A 23454-nucleotide genomic window follows, 5' to 3' on the forward strand; every position below is an offset into this window, starting at 1 on the left:
TTCCCAGCATTTCATATGGCCCCCTGAGCATCACCAGGAGTAATTCCTGAGTGCATGAGCCAGGAGTAACCCCTGTGCCAGGTGTGACACCCCCCCCAAAAAAAAAGTTCTGAACCGGCAAATGCCAAGCCTCACAGGACAGGGGAGGAGTTGGCCCTTCTCCTCCCACCTCCTCACCCTATGGGACCCTCAGATGATGCCCAGCTACTTTTTTGTTTGTTTGTTTGTTTGTTTTGTTTTTGGGTCACACCCGGCGATGCACAGGGGTTACTCCTGGCTCTTCACTCAGGAATTACCCCTGGCGGTGCTCAGGGGACCATGTGGGATGCTGGGATTAGAACCCGGGTCGGCCGCGTGCAAGGCAAACGCCCTACCCGCTGTGCTATCGCTCCAGCCCGCCCAGCTACTTATTAAGCAACTACATGTCCATGATCCAGAGATACATGCTAGAATCTCGAAACCAAGCAGCTCGCTGCAGAGATCTCTCCAAACCTTTATTATTATTATTATTATTTTATTATTATTACTGCTTTTTGGGCCACACCCAGCGATGCGCAGGGATGATTCCTAGCTCTGCACTCAGGAATTACTCCTGGCGGTGCTCGGGGGACCATATGGGATGCTGGGAATCAAACCCGGGTCAGCCGCATGCAAGGCAAACACCCTACCCGCTATGCTATTGCTCCAGCCCCTCCAGACCCTAATTATTAAAATTTTAGAATTCCTATACATTATATGCCATCTGTAACAAGCAATAAAAAACAAATTGTTGGGGCTGGAGCAATAGCATAGCGGGTAGGGTGTTTGCCTTGCATGCGGCTGACCCGGGTTCGATTCCCAGCATCCCATATGGTCCCCCGAGGGATAATTCCTGAGTGCAGAGCCAGGATGCACCCTGTGCATCGCCGGGTGTGACCAAAAAAAAAATTGTCTGGCATTGCCTTTTCGGCAGGTTTGACTGGTGGTGGGATTGGTGTCTAAATATTGAATGTAATCATAGTAGAGAGAGAGTACTGTGGAAATTGTTTCCCACACAGGCAGGGGAAGAGTTGGAGTGGGGGTGGGGGGATACTGGGGATTTTGGTGGTGAAAAATGTGCGCTGGTGAAGGGATGGGTGATTGATCATTGTATGAATGAAACTCAAACATGAAAGCTTTGTAACTGTATCTCATGGTGAATCAATAAAAAAGAAAAAAAATGTTCTGAGCCCATTGTGAGAAGGGGCTGAGATGTATATATAACAATTTGGGGCACTTTTGAGAAGAAGGTGGTTGGGCCAGCAGAGTTGAGTGACAGTGAGGCTGCCAGAGTCTCTCAGCAAAGCTGACTGTGTGAGCAGGATGACACAGCTGATCTAGTGAGCACGTCAGGCATGCGGGGACTAAGCCAAGCCTCTTTTCAGGGGCCTCATGCTAGACAACTTCATGCATGATACATGTCCACGTCTCTTATTTCTGCTGGTGCTGGGGATTGAGACCAATGCATGTGTTCCTTCTGCTGGGCCATCTTTTTACCCGTACCATACATTTTGGGGGGAGCGTGGGGAGGAGTTGGTCCAGCTGCTCCCAGTACAGTGCTTGGGAGAACATGCGCTTGCTGGGGACTGCACCTGTGACTCTGCATGCAAAGCAGACACTCCAGATCTCTCCCCCTTCCTGTTTGTTTTTGTTTTGGGGCCACACCGTTTAGTGCTCAGGGCTCACTCCTGGCAAGCTTGCGGGACCATAGTGCCAGGGATCTAACCTGGGTTGTGTGCAAGGCAAGCGCCCTACCTGCTGTACAATCTTACTGGCCTATGGGACTGAGTGATGTTCCCAAGAATTGTGTGTTTAATGATAAATGATAAATGGACCAGAGGGCTAGTAAAGACTGGTACAGACCTGCACACAACACACTTTTTTTTTTTTTTTTTTTTTTTGCTCTTTGGGTCACACCTGACAATGCACAGGAGTCATTCCTGGCTCATGCACTCAGGAATTACCCCTGGCGGTGCTCAGGGGACCATATGGGATGCTGGGATTCGAACCCGGGTCGGCCGCGTGCAAGGCAAACGCCCTACCCGCTGTGCTATCACTCCAGCCCCACACACATCTTGAGATAAGAGGCTTCAGATTGTAGAGGTCCCTGTTCAAGGATGAGGAATGGATCATCGTGTCTGCCCCCATGACTTAAGTATGCCCGAAGCCAATCAGATGTCCCCTCTAAACCCTAACCCACTCACTACCCATTTTGTAATTCTAGTCTACTTTCCCAAACCGCCTATAGGAACCCCAAACCCTAAGCCCCAACCTGATGTCAGATTTATTTTCACGGGAAACAGTCCATTACCCTAGGGCTCAGACCCTGAATACAGTGTTGCTTGATTTTGGGGTCCCTCGTGGTTCAGATGTGGGAGCCGGACACCAGTTGTCAGGGATCAAACTCAGAGTCACCAGCATGCTAGAACTGTACTGAAGCCACATTCTGGGCCCCTCAGCAAACCCATTTTGTTTTGTTTTGTATTGTTTTGGGGTCACATCTGGCGATGCACAGGGGTTACTCCTGGCTCATGCACTCAGGAATTGCTCCTGGCCATGCTCAGGGTACCATATGGGATGCTAAGAATCGAACCCAGTTCAGCCTCATGCAAGGCAAACTCCCTACACGCTGTGCTATCTATCATTCCAGCCCTGAGAAAACTCATTTTTACACTAACTCTAGGCCCTCAAGTATTGATTTTCGAGTGGCAAGTTGGATGAAGTAGCAACTTCGTCTCACCTCTTTCTGACTATAAACATTCCATTTTCAGGAATGGGGGCATAGCTCACTGCAAAGGACACACCCAGCATGTATGGCGCTCTGGGTTCATCTTCCACCCACTCCACCCCTAATAAAAACCTTTCTGCAGTGCGCTTGGTGGTCCTGTCTCTGACTTTAACTCAGTGGTGTTTGGACACTCCATCTACCTGCCCTGGTCACCCTCCATCATTTTTCCCAGTTCCAACCTGCAAAACCATTTCCTCACCAGTCCTCTCTCAGAACCAGTCAGCACCTTTTTTTATGTTGGGGGATGGGAAGGGAAAGCAAATTTAGCTGCACGCAGGCCTCCAAGCTCTGAGCTCAGTGATCACAGCAGGTGGGGCTTTGGAGACCAGATGTGGTTCTGGGGGTTGATTGAACCTGCACAGGTGGCATGCAAGATAAGAGCCTTACCCGCCATACGATCTATTTGGGCTCCCAAATAGTTGGGGTCAGAGCGATAGTACAGTGGGTAGGGTGTTTGCCTTGCATGGGGCTGACTTGGGTTCAATCACCAGCATCCTGTATGGTCTCCTGAGCACCACTGGGCCACTGGGAGTATTTCCTGAGTGCAGAAGGTGTGACCCCTGAGTTTCACTAGGTGTGGCCCAAAAAGGGAAAGAAAAAAAGTTGGAAACTGCACAAACCACACTAAGGGTTATTCCTGACACTATATCAGGGATCACTCCTGGAGATGCTCTGAGGCCCACATGTGGTGCTGGAAGCTGAACCCCCAAGTCAGCAGCATGCAAAGCAAGTAAGTGCTCTACCCACTGTACTCTCTGGCCCTAAAATGTTTGAAACTTTATTTAAATACCACGATATGCAAAGTTGTTCATTAGAAAGTTGTTTCAGGCAATGTTCCAATACCAATTCTACCACCAGTGTTACCTTCCCTCAGTTTTTTTCTTACCTTGCCCTTTCCCAGGCACAAAATAATTTCCTTTATTTTGCTTGTTACAACAAAATGGCAAATGAAATTATCAAAAAAGACAAGTAAAACTTGTGAGAATTGCACAATGTTACTAAAGTCATTATCTGAGGAGTCACTGAGCTGGTTGGTGCTAGGTGAATCTTTTTTTTTTTTTGCGGGGGGACTGGGGGGCTTTTTGGGTCACACCCGGCAATGCACAGGGGTTACTCCTGGCTCTGCACTCAGGAATTACTCCTGGCAGTGCTCAGGGGACCATGTGGGATGCTGGGATTCGAACCTGGGCTGACTGTACAAGGCAAAACGCCCTACCCGCTGTGCTATCACTCCAGCCCCTTTTTAAATTTTGTGTGTATGTGTTAGTTTTCATCCAGAGCTTAGTGGGTTTCTATGCAGCTTCCCATCAGATTTGCTGCGCTCCTACTGAGCTGTCAGTGCGGTGAAACTTGGAGGTGCCATGTGACTGCATGTTCCAGGAACTGTGGAGCTGGGACAATTCAGCACCCTGGTGTCTCTTGAGATTAGTTGTGGAGCTGAGCTGTTCATGTCAGAGGATGCCAGCTGTGGGTGTGGGCTGCGGGGCCTTTGGGCAGGGCAATGAATTGCCACAGTCCCATTCCGAGAAGGCCTTCGAGTTCTTAGTCCCAACACTGGTCTATCTGGGACAACCCTTCAGCTTGATGTCTCTCCAAAATTAGTTCATTTGTGTCCAAAGACATAGCACATAGTACAACATGTAGGGCACTTGCCTTGCACATGACCAGCCCAGGTTTGATCCCCAGCAACCTGTAAGGTCCTGAGTTTGCTGGAGTGATCCTTGAATGCAGAGCCAGGAATAAGCCCTGAGCACTGCCAGGTGTGGCTCAAACATGAAACAGAAATGCAGACCCAAGAGACTGAGTTCAATGGACTGGAACATGTGGAGTGGACTTGATGCCCCACATCTTAATATGTTCCTTCAAGCACTATCAAGAGTGACCTCAAGCACTGAGCCAGGTATTACCCCTAAATACTGCACGGTATTGGGAAATGTGAGGGGGGCAGATAAAAATTGCAGATCCAAAGTGTGAGAAATTAAAAAGATTGGGGTACCTTCTGGTCTGATTGTAAAAATGAGGAAGGTAGAAGAAAAGGATAAAAGATGGGTCAAGAGACAGAGGTCAAAGGGCTAGTAAGTATACACCTGCACGCAGGAGCCCTGGGTTTGATCACCCAGGCATAATGACCAAGCCCTGCTAGGTGTGGACCCCCCTGGGCACCCCCAACCAAAATATAAAGTAAATATAATCTCAACAGTGCAAAATAAAAGGGCTATGAAAAACTAATCAAGGGATATACACATGAGACAACCAAATCATTTCCTTAAAAGATAAACTTTAATATACAGAATAAAATCCAAGATTTTATTTTTCACTTCCCCCCAGTTGGTTGGCATGAATGCTTCTGAATCTGACCAGTCAAGTTTCTGTTTTGGTTCGATACATTTTTAGACAGTCTGATCAAGTCCAGCTTGATTACCATACATCACAGAACTTAACAATTTACTCTGAAAATTACTTTTACAGAGAGAGATTTCCAATTTTTCCCTAGCTAAGAGTTTACTTAACTTTAGCCTCAGAATCAGATTCAAAGTAAGGCATTTATCTGACAAGCTGGTCATCAGTTTAGGCTTAACCTAGGCAAATGACTGAATACTTTATTGAAGATCCTACAAAAACTCCACAATAAATAATGAAAAGAGTATGCAAAATCATTCGCCTCTGTTTGCAATACAGAAAATACATGTCAGTTTTGGACCAAAATAATTCCATTGAAATACAAAAAAGTGACATGGCAGAATGAAAAGATTTGTTATGACAGCTTTGGGTGATCAGCCACAACAAACCCACGACCAGAGCTAGTAAGGAAAGTGGAGGTGAGTTTTAATTTGCAGATAAAGAATGTCTTTGAAACTTTAAAAAAATATAAACTCTAAAAAAGCTTGTGAGTCATATACAAAAGCAGCTGTTTGAGTCCAAGGTTGAAAACCACAAAGTATATTAGCACTGCCAGCAAGCACAGGGCCTGTGACACCCCTGTCCTTGTGGTCGTCGCTCCCACAGAAAGCCGACTCCCCAACGTCCCTGCTGTGCCAGTCATTTATGGGCAGGAGAATCAGTCTGCAGTACAGGGTTCCCACGGGGGAAAGTCTGAAGCCCCAAGAGGCACCACATGGTTACAAAGGCCAGGCAACCATCTGGATCACAAGTTCCGGCGATATAACAAATCCCGGGTTGCCTTATCAACTTTTTGCTGGTAGTCTTCCAATTTGTCAAGAATTTTCTGTGACAGCTGAAGAAAAAGAAAAGGGATCATTAGAGAATAGCTCAAAGACAAAGAAAGACTGAAGTTACAGATCACTTATTTTCCTGCCTTTTTGGGCCACACCTGGTCGTGTTTAGGTGTTACTCCTGGCTCTGCACTCAGGAATCACTCTTGGCAACGCTCTGGGGACCAGGGATTGAACCCAGGTTAGCCACATGCATGGCAAACACCCTACCTGCTATATTATGGCTCTAGCCCCCTTACTGATCATCTTGACTTCACCAGATTCCCTCTTCTTCATTCAATTTCTGTGACTTTACTAATAAAACCAGAATATCTTATATATCTCTCCAAACTTGGAATTAATTTTTTTTGAGGGGAGGAGGCACACTGACTGTGTTTAGGAACTATTATGTGGTGCTAGGGTAAGAACCCAGATTATCTGTAAGGAAGACAAGTAAACTACCCATTGCACTATCTTTCCAACACATCCAACCTTGGATTCTTAATTTTCTAGATATGCAAATCATCTAGGAGTATTTCTATTTACTCTATTTTTCTCCTCACACCAGTATTTTTCCCCCTTTTTGCAGTACCGAAGTTTCAATACATGTGCAGGCTTTACCACTGAGCATCTTCACTGGCTCCACACTCACCAATAAGTATATCTACCTGTATCCACTTTATTTAATTTTTCGGTTTTTGGGCCACAGCTGGCTGTGCTCAGGGTTTACTCCTGGCTCTACACTCTGGAATCATACTTGGGACAGTATGGGGTACCAGGGATGGAAGCCAGCTCAGTCGCATGCAAGGCAAACACTTTACTGATTGTACTATCTTTCTAGCCCTTGATGATGATGATGATGCTGATGACGACTATTATTTTTGGTTTTGAGGCCACACCCAGTGATGCCCAGGAGTACTCCTGGCTCTGTCTCAGGGAATTATTCCTGGTGCTGTGTGGGGGTGAGAATGGAGACATTACTTGCGCCCGCTTCAACAAATCGAACAACGGGATGACAAGTGGTAGAAGTGTGTGGGGGACCATATGGGATGCCGAGAACCGAACCTGGGTCGTTTGTGTGCAAAGAAAACACCCTACAGCAGGTGTTTTCTGGCCCCAATTTAAAAAGAAAAAATTGGTTCTTGGGTCACACCCGGCAATATTCAAGAGTCACTCCTGGCTATGCTCAGTAATTACTCCTCTCAAAGCTTGGGGGGCCATATAAGATGCCGGGGATTGAACCTGGGTTGGCTGCATACACGACAAGCATTCTAAACACTGTATTATTGCTTTGGCCTTTTATTTTATTTATTTTATTTTTTTGCTTTTTGGGTCACACCCAGCGATGCACAGGGGTTGCTCCTGGCTCTGTGCTCAGGAATTACTCCTGGCGGTGCTCAGGGGACCATATGGGATGCTGGGAATTGAATCCGGGTCGGCCGCGTGCAAGGCAAACGCCCTACCCGCTGTGCTATCGCTCCAGCCCCGCCTTTTATTTTTTTTGAAAGGTGCCACTACTGGTGGTGCTCAGGGAAACATGCAATACTGGGGATCAAAGCATACACTAGTCCCATTAATCCAGCCTCCATCATTCCCCCTACTGGCCCCCCACCCTGCACAGGTGCTCAGGGCTTACTCCTGGCTGGCCCTGTCACGTGTAAGTCAAGTGCCCTATCCACCTTACTAACTCTCCAGCTCCAGACTTTCAACAAAGGCATTACTATTCTTTTTTTTTTTTTTTTTGCTTTTTGGGTCACACCCAGCAATGCTTAGGGGTTACTCCTGGCTTTGCACGCAGGAATTATTCCTGGCGGTGCTTGGGGACCATATGGGATCCTGGGAATCAAACCCGGGTCGACCTCGTGCAAGGCAAATGCCCTACCCGCTGTGCTATCTCTCCAGCCTCAGCATTACTATTCTTGTCCCAGAACCAGAGAGGCTCTGATGTGCTTTAACTACCTGCTAAGAGAAACACAGAATTGTTCATTGTTACATAATCTCATTTTCATTATTTGTTACCATCTGATTTACCAAAATCCATAGATACGACTGATAAAAACACAGGTATCCTTTTCTCTTTCCATCGACCAACTAAAAAAAGTAGCTTAAAAAAACCCCCAAATCACTTGGTTGATACTCTGAATCACTGCGCTAGATGGGCCAGAATGATAGCACAGCAGGTAGACTGCTTGCCCTGCAAGCAACCAAGCTGGGTTCGACCCCTGACACCCCATATGGTCTAAGCCAACCAGGAGTGATCTTTTTTTTTTTTTTTTTTTGGTTTTTGGGTCACACCCGGCGATGCACAGGGGTACTCTTGGCTCTTCACTCAGGAATTACCCCTGGCGGTGCTCAGGGGACCATATGGGATGCTGGGATTAGAACCGGGGTCGGCCGCATGCAAGGCAAACGCCCTACCCGCTGTGCTATCGCTCCAGCCCCAGGAGTGATCCTTGAGCACTGCCAGGTGTGGCCCCCAAATAAAACAAACAATAAAGAGAATCACTGGGCTAGACAGAAACATTTGGTTAGAGTAAACAGTCAATGGGTTGAGCATTTGTTTTAAATGTAGGAGACACAGGTTTGGAACCTGGGTTCAAGTCCCAGCACCCCATGGTCGATTCACTCCCAGTACTGCCTGGAGTAACCTTCCCAGCAACCACCCCTCAATCACACCTGTGAGATATACCAGGTTAAATTGACGAGTAAGTCACCAGGACAAAGCATCTGCTTGAGTAATGGAAGCACCATCATTTTGTGTGCTTCTGGCCAAGATGGTTGTGCATGCTGAGCCCCCGCAGGGGTAAGTGCTTCTTATACACTCGTTTCCTGGCAGGGTCTGTCCAACTGAACAGTCCTGCAGAGAGTGAACTGCCTGCCACCTGGTGCTGTGTAATTCCAGCCCACACTTCTTCCTAGGGCTTTCTGAGACTCAGGGCAACGAACATCGGGAGCCTTCAACTCTTGAGGAGCCAGGAGCAATCACCAAGATTTCCCACCCAAGCCTGGGCCCACAGCAAAGGCACCGGGGGAGGAGTCACTTACCGCGAGATTGTGGCTGTTGGCAGTGTTCTCCCCAAGAGCCTGCAGAAGCTGGTCGATGGATGAGTAGGGAAGCCACACCATTGGGGCAGTTGCCGACAGCGGAAACTGGAAACAGAGTTATTATTGAGGAGAGTCTGAAAAGTGTGTCATTTCATTTCTTCTTTATTTTCGTTTTTCTTTCAGTTCATTATTATTATTTTTATTGTTTTAGGGTCATAGCTCGGGAACTGTATGTGGTGCTGAAGGCTGGACCCAGGTCAGCGCCGAGCAAGGTGACTACCACCCTACTCCTGGACTAGCTCTCTGGTTTTTCATTTTCTGGTTTCCGAAGTGTATCATCTCTCATGGGCAGCTATAGTCAGAGGTCTTCACAAAAAATGTTTTAGTGAGGGGGGGGTCTCTTGAGCACTACTGGGAGTGATTTCCTGTACACTATCACGTACTGCCACCCCGACCCCTTCTTCACGAAACAAAACCAGCCCTGGATCTGCTGCTGGGAGGAGAAAATGAGAAAATATTCGTAGATACTCAATAGAAGTTCCTGGAACATGAAAATCACTATTTTGTTCTTATTTATTTTCCAAATAACAATAGTTACATTCCTTTGATGAAAGAGAAAAAAATAAATTAATGTATTTCTGTTTTACTATTTATTTACAGTTTCTGGACCACATTTGGCGATGCTCAGGAGCTGTTCCTGGTCCTGCACTCAGGAGTGACACCTGGCGGAGCTCAGAGGAGCACTCGCAGCTCTGGGGATTGAACCGGGGTGGCGGATATTGAACTGGGGATGGCGGCATATAAGGCAAGTGATAGTGATTCCTTTACTCCAGAATTTTTTCTAGCCCTGGGTTACACATGTACGTCATCCCGTTGCTCATCGATTTGTTCGAGCGGGCACCAGTAACGTCTCTCACTGAGAGACTTATTGTTACTGTTTTTGGCATATCCAATACACACGGGTAGTTTGCCAGGCTCTGCTGTGCGGGCTCCGTACTCCCAGTAGCTTGCCAGGCTCTCCGAGAGGGGCGGAGGAATCAAACACGGGTTGGCCGCATGAAAAGCGAAAGCCCAACCACTGTGCTATCGCTCTAGCCCAGCCCTGGGTTATTCAAGAATTTTTCCTGGTGGTGCATGGGAACCACATGGGATGCCAGGGTTGGCCACATACAAGGAAGGAACCCTACCTGCTGTGTTCTCTCCAGTTCCTGTATTTACATTTTTGAAAAAATTTTTATATGGGGGTGTCGGAGACAGTACAGGGGGTAGGGAGCTTGCCCAGCATATGGTCGACCTAGGTTCAATTACCAGCACCCATTATGATCCTGAGTCCTACCAGGCATGATCTCTGAGCGCCAAGCCAGGAGTAAGTGCTGAGCACCATTGGGTGTGGCCCCAAAACGAAAACAATTTTCAATTTGGTTGACATCTGTGGCACAGCATACTCAGACCAGACATAGTGCTGGGGATTCTAACCTGGGTTACAGCTGCTGTGGCCACACACAAGGCCTGACCTCTGTGCTGGCTCTGGGGCCCATGGATTTCCATTTTAAAAACAGGGACTCTCAGAGTGCCAGTTCTTGATCTATTACAGAAAAACTATTTTTTTTTTTAATTTTTTTTATTAGTAAATCACCCTGAGGTACAGTTACAAACTTATGAACTTTCATGTATGCATTTCAGTCATATAGTGTATTTCTTTTTTTTTTTTTTTGCTTTTTGGGTCACACCTGGCAATGCACAGGGGTTACTCCTGGCTCTGCACTCAGGAATTACCCCTGGCCGTGCTCAGGGGACCATATGGGATGCTGGGATTTGAACCCGGGTCGGGCGCGTGCAAGGCAAACGCCCTACCCGCTGTGCTATCTCTCCAGCCCCCAGAAAAACTATTTTTACATAACTATTTGACTAGTAAAGGTTATCTTCATTTACTCTCGGGGTCTAGTCTAATGCAGAAAAAACTGTTCCTGTGTACCTCAATCCCAAAGTACTGATGTCCTTTGCCCAATACAGCATCCACATATTCTGACACCAAATCCACGGCTTCTTCTAAAAGGTCATAGTTCAAGTACAGTCGGAGCAACTCAGCAGCGTCAACCTGCTGTAAAAAGTCAATGATTACTCGTCTCGGAGAGATGTTGCAGCTAAGCCATCACAGGTAGACCCAGGTGGGCCGAGATCCCCCTGCCAGAAGGACCAGAGCCCCACGGTCACCCGACAGCCTCTGACATACAAATGGCCCAGTTCCATGACTCTTCTCAGAGAGACACCAAGCTCCAGGAGCGTGACAGCTCCAAATTTCACAGCACTGAGAGCCCAGTAGGAGCATAGAAGATGTGATGGGAAAGTTACATAGAAGCCCACTAAGCTCAATGAATGAAACAAAAACACAGAAGGCTCAAGTAGCACCTAACAGCTCAGTGACTCCTCAGGCAATGACTTCTGTAACACCACTGTGAGGTGTATGCTGTAAGCAATGTAAATCATTTTGTGCCTGGTAAGAGAGTAGGCATGGGGGAACGTGGGTGGGAAATTTGGGCACTGGTGGAAGGTCACATTGGTGGTGGGACTGGTGTTGGAACACTGAATACCTGAAACAACTGTATTATGAGCAACTTTGTAAATCTGTGTCTAAACAAAGTTTTAAAAAAGTTGGTGATTATAAATATCTAAAACATCTGTGCATTTCCTTCATAGCTGGGCATGGGCTTTACAAAGTATGCTGAGTTGAGTGTTCAATACGCCGAAATTTCTGATCAATACAAATAAACAAGTACCTTGGTTTATGCCTATCTTGGCACATGGGTTGGAGGGTCCAGTTCAGTTACTTTTGGGCATCTATCCCCCTTGTTTTGAAACCCAAGACACAATTTTATTTTTGTCTTTACTTTTGCTTTTGGGCCACACTCAAAGATGATCAGGAGTTACTCCTGGCTCTGCACTCAGGAATTACTCCTGGTAGGCTCGGGGGACCAGACTGGGTGCTGGAGATCAAACCGGGGTCAGATGAGTATAAGGCAAACCTAACTGCTGTACTATTGCTCTGGCCCTAATTAACTGTGTTTATTATAGCCTGCTTTCCAGTCTTTTCATTATTGTTGTTTTTGGGCCACAGCTAGCTCAGGGCTTACTCTTGGCTCTGCACTCAGGGATCACTCACGGTAGAGCTCTGGACCCACATGTGGTGCACGGGATCGAACCAGGGTCAGTTGTGTGTCAACTATTGCTGTTTCCCCAAAGATCATCTTCTTGTACTAAGACACCACTTACCTTATAACTGTTTATGAGCCAGTTAGGCAGAGGCACCCCATGAGTCAAGAGCTTCTTGATTACACAATGATGGTATAAGTTATTCTGGACTTTATACCTGTCCAGGTAGGTGGATAATAATCGCCATGCTTCATCTGTAGCACTTCAGAAAAATAAAAATGATCAAGTTCAGATTACGTTTTTCTTTTGTGGATCAAACCCAGTTCCTTACTCACACGTGCCTGCAAAGTAAGTTCTCTATCTCTGCTGATCTGAGTTCCAGATTATTCTTGTTTTGTCTTATTTTGGTTTTTGTTTCATGAGTAACCCCAGTGGCACTCAAGGGTTACTTCTAGCTCTGCCTTATGATACTCAGGGGACCATATGGAAAGCGGGGACTGAATCCCGGTTGGCTGCACCCTACCCAGGAGAACACAGGTGTGGTCCCAAAACAAAAACAAAAGACAAAAAGCAGGATGCTACAATTTCAAAGTACTAAGTAAGGGAAATTTACTAGAGTTGGCAGAGCAGTCTGAGGGAGAAGCTGAAGAACGTTCTGGTAGACCTGAGTCAGACACACGGGAAGTACTCAGAGCAGGAGCTCATAAGATGTGGCCGTTGGGTTGTGGGGCAAGTCTGCTAGACTGGAGACAGCAGGTTCTGGGTGGACACAGGCTGACCACCTCACAGTGGGAGGAAAACAACAGCACACTCCGGCTCGGTAAACATGGACTCCCAACCACATATTATTCTTCCTGGGTTTTCTCTTGGGATCACACCGGGCTGTGCTCAGGGCTAACTCCGGCTCTGCACTCAGGAATTAATCCTGGCAGGCTTAGGGGATCATGAGGGGCGGCAGGGATAAAACCCAGGGTGGTCACATGCAAGGCAAGTGTCCTCCCGCTGTACTATCCTCCCACCTCTCTGTTTTGATTCTCTTTCAGGAAGGGAATATGAAGAATACGTTTCATAGTCCAAGATACCCTGGCTTGGACAATGCCACCAAATAATACCTGATGGTATTACCCAATCAGAAACTCTCAGTTTTTGCAAGTGAGTTTGGCCAAAGTTAGCCAAGAAAGATGGAAATCAGCAGACGGCAACAGAATTAAACAGAGTTTGGACACAGGAAAGGCTGGGCAGGGCGGGCGGAGGCCCGGAGCAGTACCTGGACTCCTTTGTGGTTATGACGGACGAGAGCTGATTGGCTGCGAGCCAGGCCCAGGCTTCCGCTTGTGCTGCCTCTCCGCCAAACTGCAACTTGATGCATCTGTAGCGACATAGTACCACACACAGTGAATGCAGGTGCTGAAACGTATCTCGCTATTTGGTCACCAAAACTAGAGAGCAAAGTGTTGACTTCGCTGAATCCGCTACTGGGACACTGGTTCTTCCCTCACCCCTACAGTGTCCTCACCGGATGACTCACAAGGTCACTAACAGCTTTTCCAGGGAGGATTTTGGGCCTTCTCAGGTGGTGCTCAGGGGTTATTACTCCTGGCTCTGTGTTCAGGGGTCACTTATGTGACCACATGCAGCACTGTCATGGGTAAACGAGTGAACGGGTCAGCACCATGCCTCACCCTTTGGACGGTCTCTCCAGCCCCAGGTCACTGACAGTCTTAACATGTCATTGCTGGGGCCGGAGTGATAGTACAGGAGGTAGGGCATTTGCCTTGCATGCTGCTGACCCGGGTTCAGTCCCCTGTACCCCATATGGTCCCCCAAGCATCGCCAGGGGTAGTTCCTGAGCAGAGCCAGGAGTAACTTCTGAGCATTGATGGGTGTGACCCAACCATCCCTAAAAAAAAAACAACCCACAACCCCCCCTTGCCAAAAAAAACCCACATCATTGATGAGGCTGGAGAGAGAGCCCAATAGACTGATGCACGCTCCATATGCAGAAAGTTCAGGTTCTATCCTGGGCACCACATGGTCCCCAAATACTGCTGACAGTGTCAGGAGCAGCCTGAGTAGTGCTCGGTGTGGCCCAAAACAAACAAAAAACAATTTCTAGCTCAGAAATCACTAAACTGGCGCTTAGGCACAACAGGAATACTTTTAGGGCTGGAAAGATAGCTGAAGGGGGCGGGGAGATAGAACAGCAGGTAGGGCACTTGCCTTACATGCGGCCAACCCAGGTCTAGTTCCTGGCATCCCAATGGGTCCCCTGAACATCGCCAGAAATGATTCCTAAGTGCAGAGTCAAGAGTAACCCTAAACCATGCCCGGTGTGGCCCAAAAATTAAAAAACAAACAAACAAACAAACAAAAAACACAAACCAAAACCAAAACCAAAAGAAAAAGTTTGGGAGGCCAAAGTGTATGCTTTCCATGAAGGAGTCCTGAGCACAAGGTGACTGGAACACCACTGAGCTGGGTGGGTAAGGATGGGGGGAGCCTCTGAGCACAGTCAGGTGTTACCCAAAATTAAAAAAAAAAAAAAAAAAAAAAAAAGGAATGCATTTTAATGGTTATGGGGTAAGAACATCCTACAGGACTGAGTGAACAAAAGCATTATCTAAAATAGAGGTTACTATTTAACCCAGTTATCTAACGGGACAAGGATTTTTGCGCTCAGGAAATCAGATCTTCTGACTTCTGATGTCCTAAGAGAAGCTATAAATCAAGACACACACACACACACACACACACACGCATCTGTCTTAAGAGAAGCTATAAATCAAGACACATGCGCGCGTGCACACACAGACACAATTCTTTTTTTGGAGGGGGTCACACCTGGCGATGCACAGGGGTTACTCCTGGCTCTGCACTCAGGAATCACCCCTGGCGGTGCTCAGGGGACCATACGGGACACTGGGAATCAAACCCGGGTCGGCCGAGTGCAAGGCAAACGCCCTACCCGCTGTGCTATCGCTCCAGCACCACCCCCCATACACTCTTATGCACCCAGGAAACCAGGACTTCTGACTTCTGATGTCTTAAGAGAAGCTATAAATCAAGACACACACACACACACACACACACACACACACACACACACACACACACACACACACACACATTGACTTCTTTAAACCACAAACCGCTTGTGTGCAACTGGATTGGACGCCCTGTGATTTACAAGAAAATAGTATTTTTGCATTAGAAAATTAAGACTATAAAGAGCCAACTTCATACATACTTGAAAGCAAGCCCCTCAAAGATGGGTGTTAAGGGCAACTTGAAAGTCTGACAGAGGGACAGGGCAGTGTCAAAGAGGCCAGCCTGCACCAAGAGAGTGACCATCTCCTCTGCTGATGAGCTGCCTGAGGAAACAGAAAAGGATAATTGAGTGCAACTCTGGGCATATGACAGGGAGGCCGATCGCTGGCGGGCCAATGTGCGTCTCCAAGTCACCAGGACACATCTGATACCAGCTGGCGGACATCACCCTCTGCGTGGCCCAAAACCCTTTTCGAGTCCTGCCTGGCTGGCAGTGCCAGTGCTGTGTTCCTACCTGCAACAGCGATGGCGGACGGGTCGTGCTGGGCCAGGGTGAGGCGGATACGCGCCAGCGAACACTCTTTCTCCAGATCTTCCAGTTCCAGGATTTCAACTTGCCTGTTTGCTAAAAAGCCAAAGAATTTTAATCCTGGAGAATGAAGGCAGTGTCTACTATACCCACATGAACATGAAGGAATGTTCAGTTTCATTTCAAAAGCCCTGAAGATGGGGAGAAAACTGAGGCCTCAATGAAAGTGAACAAAATCCAAAGCAACTTCTCTGCTTCATTCATGCAGGTGAGTCCAATCAAAACTCAGCGTCAAGGAAAAAATCAGCTGAAGCTGGATGTAGATGAGGAGGCACTTAGGAAGTTCTGTCCATGCAGGACCCTGATGGAGGAGGAGCGTCTCATGAGCTCTCATGAGACGCTGTGAAAAGCTCTATCAATACACTGGAAAAATGCCAGAGGGGCTGAACCAAGACCAGATGTGGCCAACTCTTGCCCTAAGCTCCATAGGGAAGAGGCTCACAGGGCACTAGTAACATCAAACAGGCTAAATCTGGTGCAAATTCAGTAGGACAAGTGATAAAGTTATTGTTTCAAAGGGATACACCAACTCCCAGCAGATTACAGCATGAAATGATACACTGGGCAGAAAGAATTCAAAGGGCCACGGAGGGAGATAGCTGGGGTTAGTCCCGGGCACTGCGTGGTCCCCAGAACATCACCAGAACAGACTGTGAGCACAGAAAAGGGAGGAACCGCTCAGCATCACTGCATATGGCGCAACATACAAAACCAAAACCAAACAAAAGAGGTGCTTGTAGTATTTCTTGCAACAGTACTATCATATAATAACTATAAAGTGTGTTGCGATACAACATATTGACTACAATCTAGATTACATGTAACTATTTTTTTTTTTTTTTTGCTTTTTGGGTCACACCTGGCAATGCACAGGGGTTACTCCTGGCTCTGCACTCAGGAATCACTCCTGGCGGTGCTCAGGGGACCATATGGGATGCTGGGATTCGAACCCGGGTCGGTCGCGTGCAAGGCAAACGCCCTACCCGCTGTGCTATCACTCCAGCCCCTACATGTAACTATTTTATAAAACAGTCAACCTCTACATTGGTACAAGATTGTACCAATACACTCAAAACCCAAAACCAAATCAGTGTGTGACCCGACTCACTTGGGGCAGCCGTGTATTCGCCATCATGATTCCTCTTAGGGGATGCGCCAGGGCGATCGTACTATAAAAAAACATACCAAGGGAAAAATTATTTGAATTTGAAATCATTAGCCATGATTTACATATTTACACCTAAGCTCTTTGAACATAAATTAGTTATTTCAATTGGTGTAGGTTTGCCATAAAGGGATGTAATTCTCAAAGAAATGGGGGTGGGGGCTGGAGAGCTAGTACAGGTGTTAAGGCACTTGCCTTGCATGTGGCCCACCTGTGTTTGAATTCCAGACACCACAAATAGTTCCTTAAGCACCGCCAAGGGTCATTCTTTAGCACAGAGCCAGGAATAGTCCCTGAGCACCTCCAGGTTGCTCCCAACAACCACCCCAGCCCCCAAAAGGAAAAATTAAAAAAATAAAAATGAGTTAGGGGCTGGAGAGAGGTTAAGACACTTGTCCCATATGTAGCCAACTCAGGTGTGATCCCTGGAACCACATCATACCCTGGAGCACCACTAGGAAAGACCCCCAAGTGCATAGCTGGGAGCAGTTTCCAAGACCCACCGTATGTGGCCCCAAATGCACTCCCCACGCCCCAAGGAAGCAGTTATTTGGGCCATGGAGATAGCTCCAGGGCCTGAAGTGCCTGTTTTGCATGTGGGAGATTCAGGTTCCATCGCTGCACAACACGGTTCCCCAGCACCATTGGGAGTGACCCCAGAACATAGAACTGGGAGTATTGCCTAAGCACTGTGAAGTGTGGCTCCCAAACAAAAAAGCTAATATAGACTATGACTATTGACTGAATTAACAAAGGTGACTGCAATAAAAGAAGCTACCTCTGACTAAGCATTGCATGCAGGTTCTAAGTTAGCTACATGAATGGTCACTCTTGAGCCCAGTAAGGCAGACACTAGTGTCATCCTTATTTTAGGCAGGAGATGGAGGATCTAGGCTGAAGCCAGTCAGATCTGATACCAAGAATGGCACTTCTTCCTGTAATAATACACCTGAACTTGGCAATGAAAGGATTATATACCTGGCAACACATGAAAATTGAATTTTTGCAAAAAGTACACACTAAAAGAAACCAGTACAAATTTCAAAAGAAATGAGGATTGGTTTTTATTTTTTTTCATTTTGGGGCCAGACCCAGTGGTGCTCAAGAGCCACTCTTGGCTCTGCACTCAGGAATTATGACTGTGGGCTCGGGGGACCATATGGGATGCTGGAGATTGAACCCAGGCTGGTCACATGCAAGGCAAGTGTATACTACAGCTCCCTGAAGTGAGGTTTTGAAAGAACCCAAGGGAATAAATAATCCCCAAACTCCAGGAGGGGAAATTTCCATACCACGGCGCCAGCTGCCGGCTGCACGATCCATGCATACTCCGGGCGGATGAGCCGCAAGCAGTTGAGCGCAGCCAGGTAACAGTTGCCTTGCTTCTCCAGGCCCCGCAGAGTGCGGACCTCTCTGCCGAGGCGCATCCCGTACTCGAACATCACTGTGCCCGCTGAGACAGAATCAACCAGAATAAATCCTTTAGGAGGATGGTCATACTAATCGAATAGTAAAAGTGAAAACTATACCCACCTTAACTTAAAATTATTTAAAAAGTCATGTGGAAGAGCTGGAGTGATAGGACAGAAAATAAGGTTTCCACGCTTTGAGGACTGTCAAGAGTAATCTCTGAATGTTGCCAGATGTGGCCAAAGAACAAAAGCAAACCAAGAAAATTACAGTGGGTTCAAGAGACATTACAGAGGGTAAGGAGCTTGCCTTGCATGCAGCTGACCTGGGTTGAATCCCAAGGACCCCATTAAAAAAAAAAAAAAAAAAAAAAGGAAGAAATCGAGGTAGTGGAAAAATGTACATGCTTAATCCTGAGCACTAAGGGACTCCTGAGCACTGATTTAGGAGCACCACTACATATGGCATTAAATACTTAAAAAAGAGTTCTTATCTACAGTTTATTCTTTTTTAATAAGGGGCTCAAACCTCGGGTCTTACACACTCCAAACATATAACCAAGTTTTAGTCCTGGCTCTACATCTGACTCGAAAGGTGGGGGTGGGGTGTGGAAGACAGGGAGAAAGAGGGAAGAGAACTGAGAAAGAGACAGAGAGAGAGAGAGAGAGAGAGAGAGAGAGAGAGAGAGAGAGAGAGATGGGGAGAGAGAGAAAGTGCAAGTGTAACAGCACAAGAATTCAAAAACTGTTAAAAAAATTCAAGGTCCTTCTAGTAAAAAAAATGCCATTTAAATTTGCAGGGATTTAAGTTAGCTCAGGGCTCAGGAATACTACATGTTGTATGCCCCCAGCCCAAACTATGTTCCCAGGTGCTGTGTGGTCTCCTGAGCACTGGCAGAGGAGGCCCTGGTGGCCCCTAGCACCAGGAGGCCCGAACAGCACTGCATGACCAGGCTGGAGAATGAAACCATTGGTCCAGTTGGGCAAAGATTTTACTGGGAATGGTCCCCACTCCTCCTCAGCACTGCCTGGGGGCTTGCCTCCAGCCCACCAACAAAGCAGAATAAAATCAGACAGAAAACACATAGAATGTCAGAGGCCAGAGCGATACTACAGCAGGTCAGGCATTTGCCTTGCAAGCAGCCAACCCAGGTTCAATCCTTGGCATTATATATGGTCCCCTGAGCCTGGAGTGATTTCAGAGTCCAGAGCCAGAAGTAACTCTGGAGCTCTGCCCAAAACAATCAACAAAAAACCAAAATAAGCAAGCAAACAAACAAAAAACCCACAAAGAATGCCATCTAATCGGAAATTGCACGTTCATGAATATTCTAGAATGTAAGTCTGTATCTTAAGGCTAATAGCTAATTTTCACAAAAGTGAAGTTAATCTTACATATATGTTTATCCAAATGCTTGAGTGAAAACTCATTCAATAGTTGAGAATAGGGCAAAAATTAAGAAGCAAAACTTAATTAAAAAAGAAAAAGATACTAGCATTTAGACAAAACAACCCAAACCCCGTAAGTCTACTCCTGGCTCTCTGCTCAGGAATTGCTCCTGAGGGTGCTTGGAGGATCATATGCGGTACCCAGGATTCAAACGTGGGTTAGCTGCATGAAGAGCCAAGTGCCTTAAGCCCATATGAACTTTCTGAGCCCAACATAAACTGCATCCTAATGAGAAGCTGCCTCCCCCAGGGCCCGCCTGCACAACAGCTCACCCTTGCGGTAATTGTGTCGGTAGATGTGAAAGGCATAGAGCAGCTCGTAGTAACTGTGAGTCATAAGGTCCACAGCTCTAGCTCTGGACTCGATGATTCCCACAACCTGAGGAAGAGGAAGCAATTGGACACGAAAATCAGTTGCAGGGTGAACCCCATGCTGGGATCCAGTCAGCAGCGGGCAAGGGAAGTTACCTCGTTGTGCAGATTTACATAGGGGAACTCGACAAGATCCTGCAGCTGCGAACGTTCACAGAGAACCACCACCAACTGCCGTAAACAATCTAACTGCCTGCAAGGAAAGAAAGGAAACGAGGGCAAACTGTCATCACGCATGAAACAGGGCCAGTGAATGCTACGGTGACACAGTAGGGGCTGGGAGGATGTCCTGAAGAGGCAGGAGTGCATGCCCAGCAGGCCCAGGCCTTCTACCCAGGCACCACATGGCTTCCTGAGTACTGCCTGGAGCACCTCTGGTGGTACCCAGCACCACCAGGGAGACCCCCCCCCCCAAAAGAATTTAAAAAAAAAAAATCCGCACTGCCTGGAGGAAGAGTTAGTGGCTTAGAGAACTTGCTTAGAAAATGCAGAGAGTTTGAAAGCCCCAGTGTTCCAGTGTGATCAGAGCAACTCTGCTTTTGATGAGCCCTCGCTCTGCAAGTGGCCTATGGCCCACAGTAGTCAGGTACGTGTAAGCACCACAAAAAAGGGGAACATACTCCCAGATGTAGCACGGGTACTAAGAGAAGCGTGAAAACCCTGGCCAGGAAATGCAACTCCCAGCCAGCACTTGAGTGAGCCCCACAACTGTCACACACGTGCTCCCACCAACTAAGACCATGGACGGGCAAGCCTGTATGCACGTGGCACTGCAACGAAAAGGGAGCTCAAACCTCAGTGAGCACCACAGCCTGCCGGGAGCACTGTTGCTGGGCTTGAGTGTGCACACCTGTCAGTCACTGGAATTGCAATGACAGGGCTGGAGAGATTAACACAGTGGGTAGGGAGCTTGCCTTGCATGCAGCCAACCAGGGTTCAGCTCTTGGCTGTCTCACGTGTTCCCTGAGTAATTGCTGCCAGGAGTAAACCCTGAGCACCACTGGGTGTGGCCCCAAACCCAGCCTCACATCCCTCCCACCAAAAATAAGAAAGCACAATGTCAAGAACCAGGAACGGGAAGAAAGGGAATTAGAAACCAAACCTAAACTGTACAAGAGAGCGAAGACAGGGGTCAAGGCACTTCCCTTATACTGGAGCTGCCAACCCAGGGTCGTGGGTACCACTTATGGTTCCCTAAGCACTGCTAGGGCACTCCTGAGTATCAAACCAGGAATGGTGCATGAACACTGTGGTTGTGGTTTCTCCCACCCGAGGCCCCCAAAATAAAACCAAACAATCACGTTCCCCCCTTCCCCAACAAGCAAACAACCCCCCCCCCCAAATTAAAAAAACCAAAATCCCAGACCCAAAACCTTGCAAACAGCTGGACTGGGGAGTTAGGGTAGCTCAATGGCTACGTGCATGCCTCGGATATAGGGACCCAATGTGAACCCTTGCAAGGCCTGGTCCTGAGTAGCCCCTGAAAACCACTAGGTATGTCCAACAAACCTCCACCCACACCCCAACAAACAGAAACAAAAACTGCTTAAAAAAAAAAAAAAAAACCAAACACCCCCCCCCCCCCGCCCAACAAACAAACATGTAAACTTATTAGGCTTATTGTCACCTGCTGGAATCCGGAATTTGGGTTAAGGCTTCATATGCTTGGCTATTGTGACCCAGATCCAAATGATGTTTAAAAATGCAAGTCCGTAGAGTAGCCTAAATATGAAACACAGGGGCCAAAGCACCACAGTCATCATGAAAACACCTTCCACCCCCACCCCCGACCGCCCCCAAGGAGCAGCACCAGCTTGCTCTCACCTGACTTTTCCAGTCATCACCTGCTTCGGTGATTGCCGACGCTGCCAACTGAATGACCAGCTCGGGCAGCCCCACAACGTCGAGGAGACGTAAGACCTACGGAGAAAGCAGGAGAAATTCCCCATAGAGACTGGCAGGCCAGTGCGCTGTGAACGGAATGAGGACGGCAAACCAATGTGGCTCAGGGCTGCCTGGCAGGTGAGAGGCTGCGCTGCCACTCTCAGTGCCTGGCCTGGCCCACGGGGTGGCCGAGAGCAACTGCCTGCTCCACCAGTGTGGCAGCCAGAACCCAGTGCGTGTCCCCAGTAGCACCTCACAACCACGTGCGTGGCTCTGGTGAGGACCGCGACAACATGGGGCAGAGGGCCAATCAGCAGGTGAGATGAAAAAAGAAAACGAAGATGCTGAGGAGATGGACGGGATTATAGGGGACCCTCGCGCTGTGCTCTCAGGCTCCACTGTCACACACAGGCCGGGGCTCCCGCTGCCAGTCAGCGGGGCTCCCAGCCCTTCCGCAGACTGCAGTCCGCAGGGGCCACTCAGCAGACAGTTGTGAAGGAAGAAAGGAATATGGGGCTCAAGAGAGTGCAACGGGATGAGTGCAAGCTTTGTTTCGGGGAGACTGGGCCCCTAGCCCCAGCACCCCTGCGTGAGGCCCCCAAACCCTGATTACATCCATCAGCACACAGACTGGAGCCCAGGCTGTGCCAAATTGTCCCCAAACCTGCGATCATTTAAAACTCCACCAGGCTGGTGATTTTCAGGGTTCCATTCTGTCCTGAACTGACAAGTTTGTGGTATAAGGTCAGATTTTAAAGTGGCATTCTTAGAAAGTTTAGTTGTATTCTTATTACTTAAATGATTTTTTTGTTTGTTTGTTTTTGGGTCACACCCGGCGATGCACAGGGGTTACTCCTGGTTCTACACTCAGGAATTACTCCTGGCGGTGCTTAGGGGACCATATGGGATGCTGGGATTCGAACCCGGGTCGGCCGCGTGCAAGGCAAACGCCCTACCCGCTATGCTATTGCTCCAGCCCCTACTTAAATGATTTTTATTTTGGAGCTGTACCAGGTGGTGCTCAAGGACTACGCCCAGCTCAGTGCTCAGGGGACCGGGTAATGCTAAGGAATCGAACATGCAAGGCCAGTGCTCTACTGTCTGATGTATCCTGGGCCCAGCATGTGGGGCTGGGGAACCACACAGGATGTCAGGGATCAAACTCAGGTTGGCCACGTAAAAGCCAAGAGCCTCACTCACTGTATTGTCTCTTTAGCCCCAAGTCCTGAATTTACTCTTCAGTGGATAAATACTTAATCAGCACAGGGGAGTGCAAGGGAGGAGGGAGGGGGCGTGAACACACACAGGGGTGTGGCAGCTGACAT

At 47.8% G+C, this 23454-nt stretch overlaps 1 protein-coding gene across 1 annotated transcript in view; it reads right to left on the reverse strand.

Annotated features, from left to right (window-relative positions):
- Positions 1–5064: 5064 nt before the first annotated feature.
- NUP160 (nucleoporin 160) overlaps positions 5065–23454 on the reverse strand; it is a 54896-nt gene continuing 36506 nt past the window's right edge. The window contains exons 24-36 of the mRNA XM_055143252.1: positions 22070–22165; positions 21873–21967; positions 20342–20438; positions 20147–20252; positions 18308–18468; positions 16959–17019; positions 15776–15886; positions 15461–15584; positions 13481–13582; positions 12334–12475; positions 11039–11164; positions 9064–9168; positions 5065–6041 (exon numbers count right to left, since the gene is read on the reverse strand). Coding sequence (XP_054999227.1) covers positions 5952–6041; positions 9064–9168; positions 11039–11164; positions 12334–12475; positions 13481–13582; positions 15461–15584; positions 15776–15886; positions 16959–17019; positions 18308–18468; positions 20147–20252; positions 20342–20438; positions 21873–21967; positions 22070–22165 — 1416 coding nt within the window. The 3' untranslated portion in view covers positions 5065–5951. The remainder of the gene's footprint in view (positions 6042–9063; positions 9169–11038; positions 11165–12333; positions 12476–13480; positions 13583–15460; positions 15585–15775; positions 15887–16958; positions 17020–18307; positions 18469–20146; positions 20253–20341; positions 20439–21872; positions 21968–22069; positions 22166–23454) is intronic.

This window comes from Sorex araneus, chromosome 6 (genome assembly GCF_027595985.1).
Source record: "Sorex araneus isolate mSorAra2 chromosome 6, mSorAra2.pri, whole genome shotgun sequence".
Classification (NCBI taxonomy): Eukaryota; Metazoa; Chordata; class Mammalia; order Eulipotyphla; family Soricidae; genus Sorex; species Sorex araneus.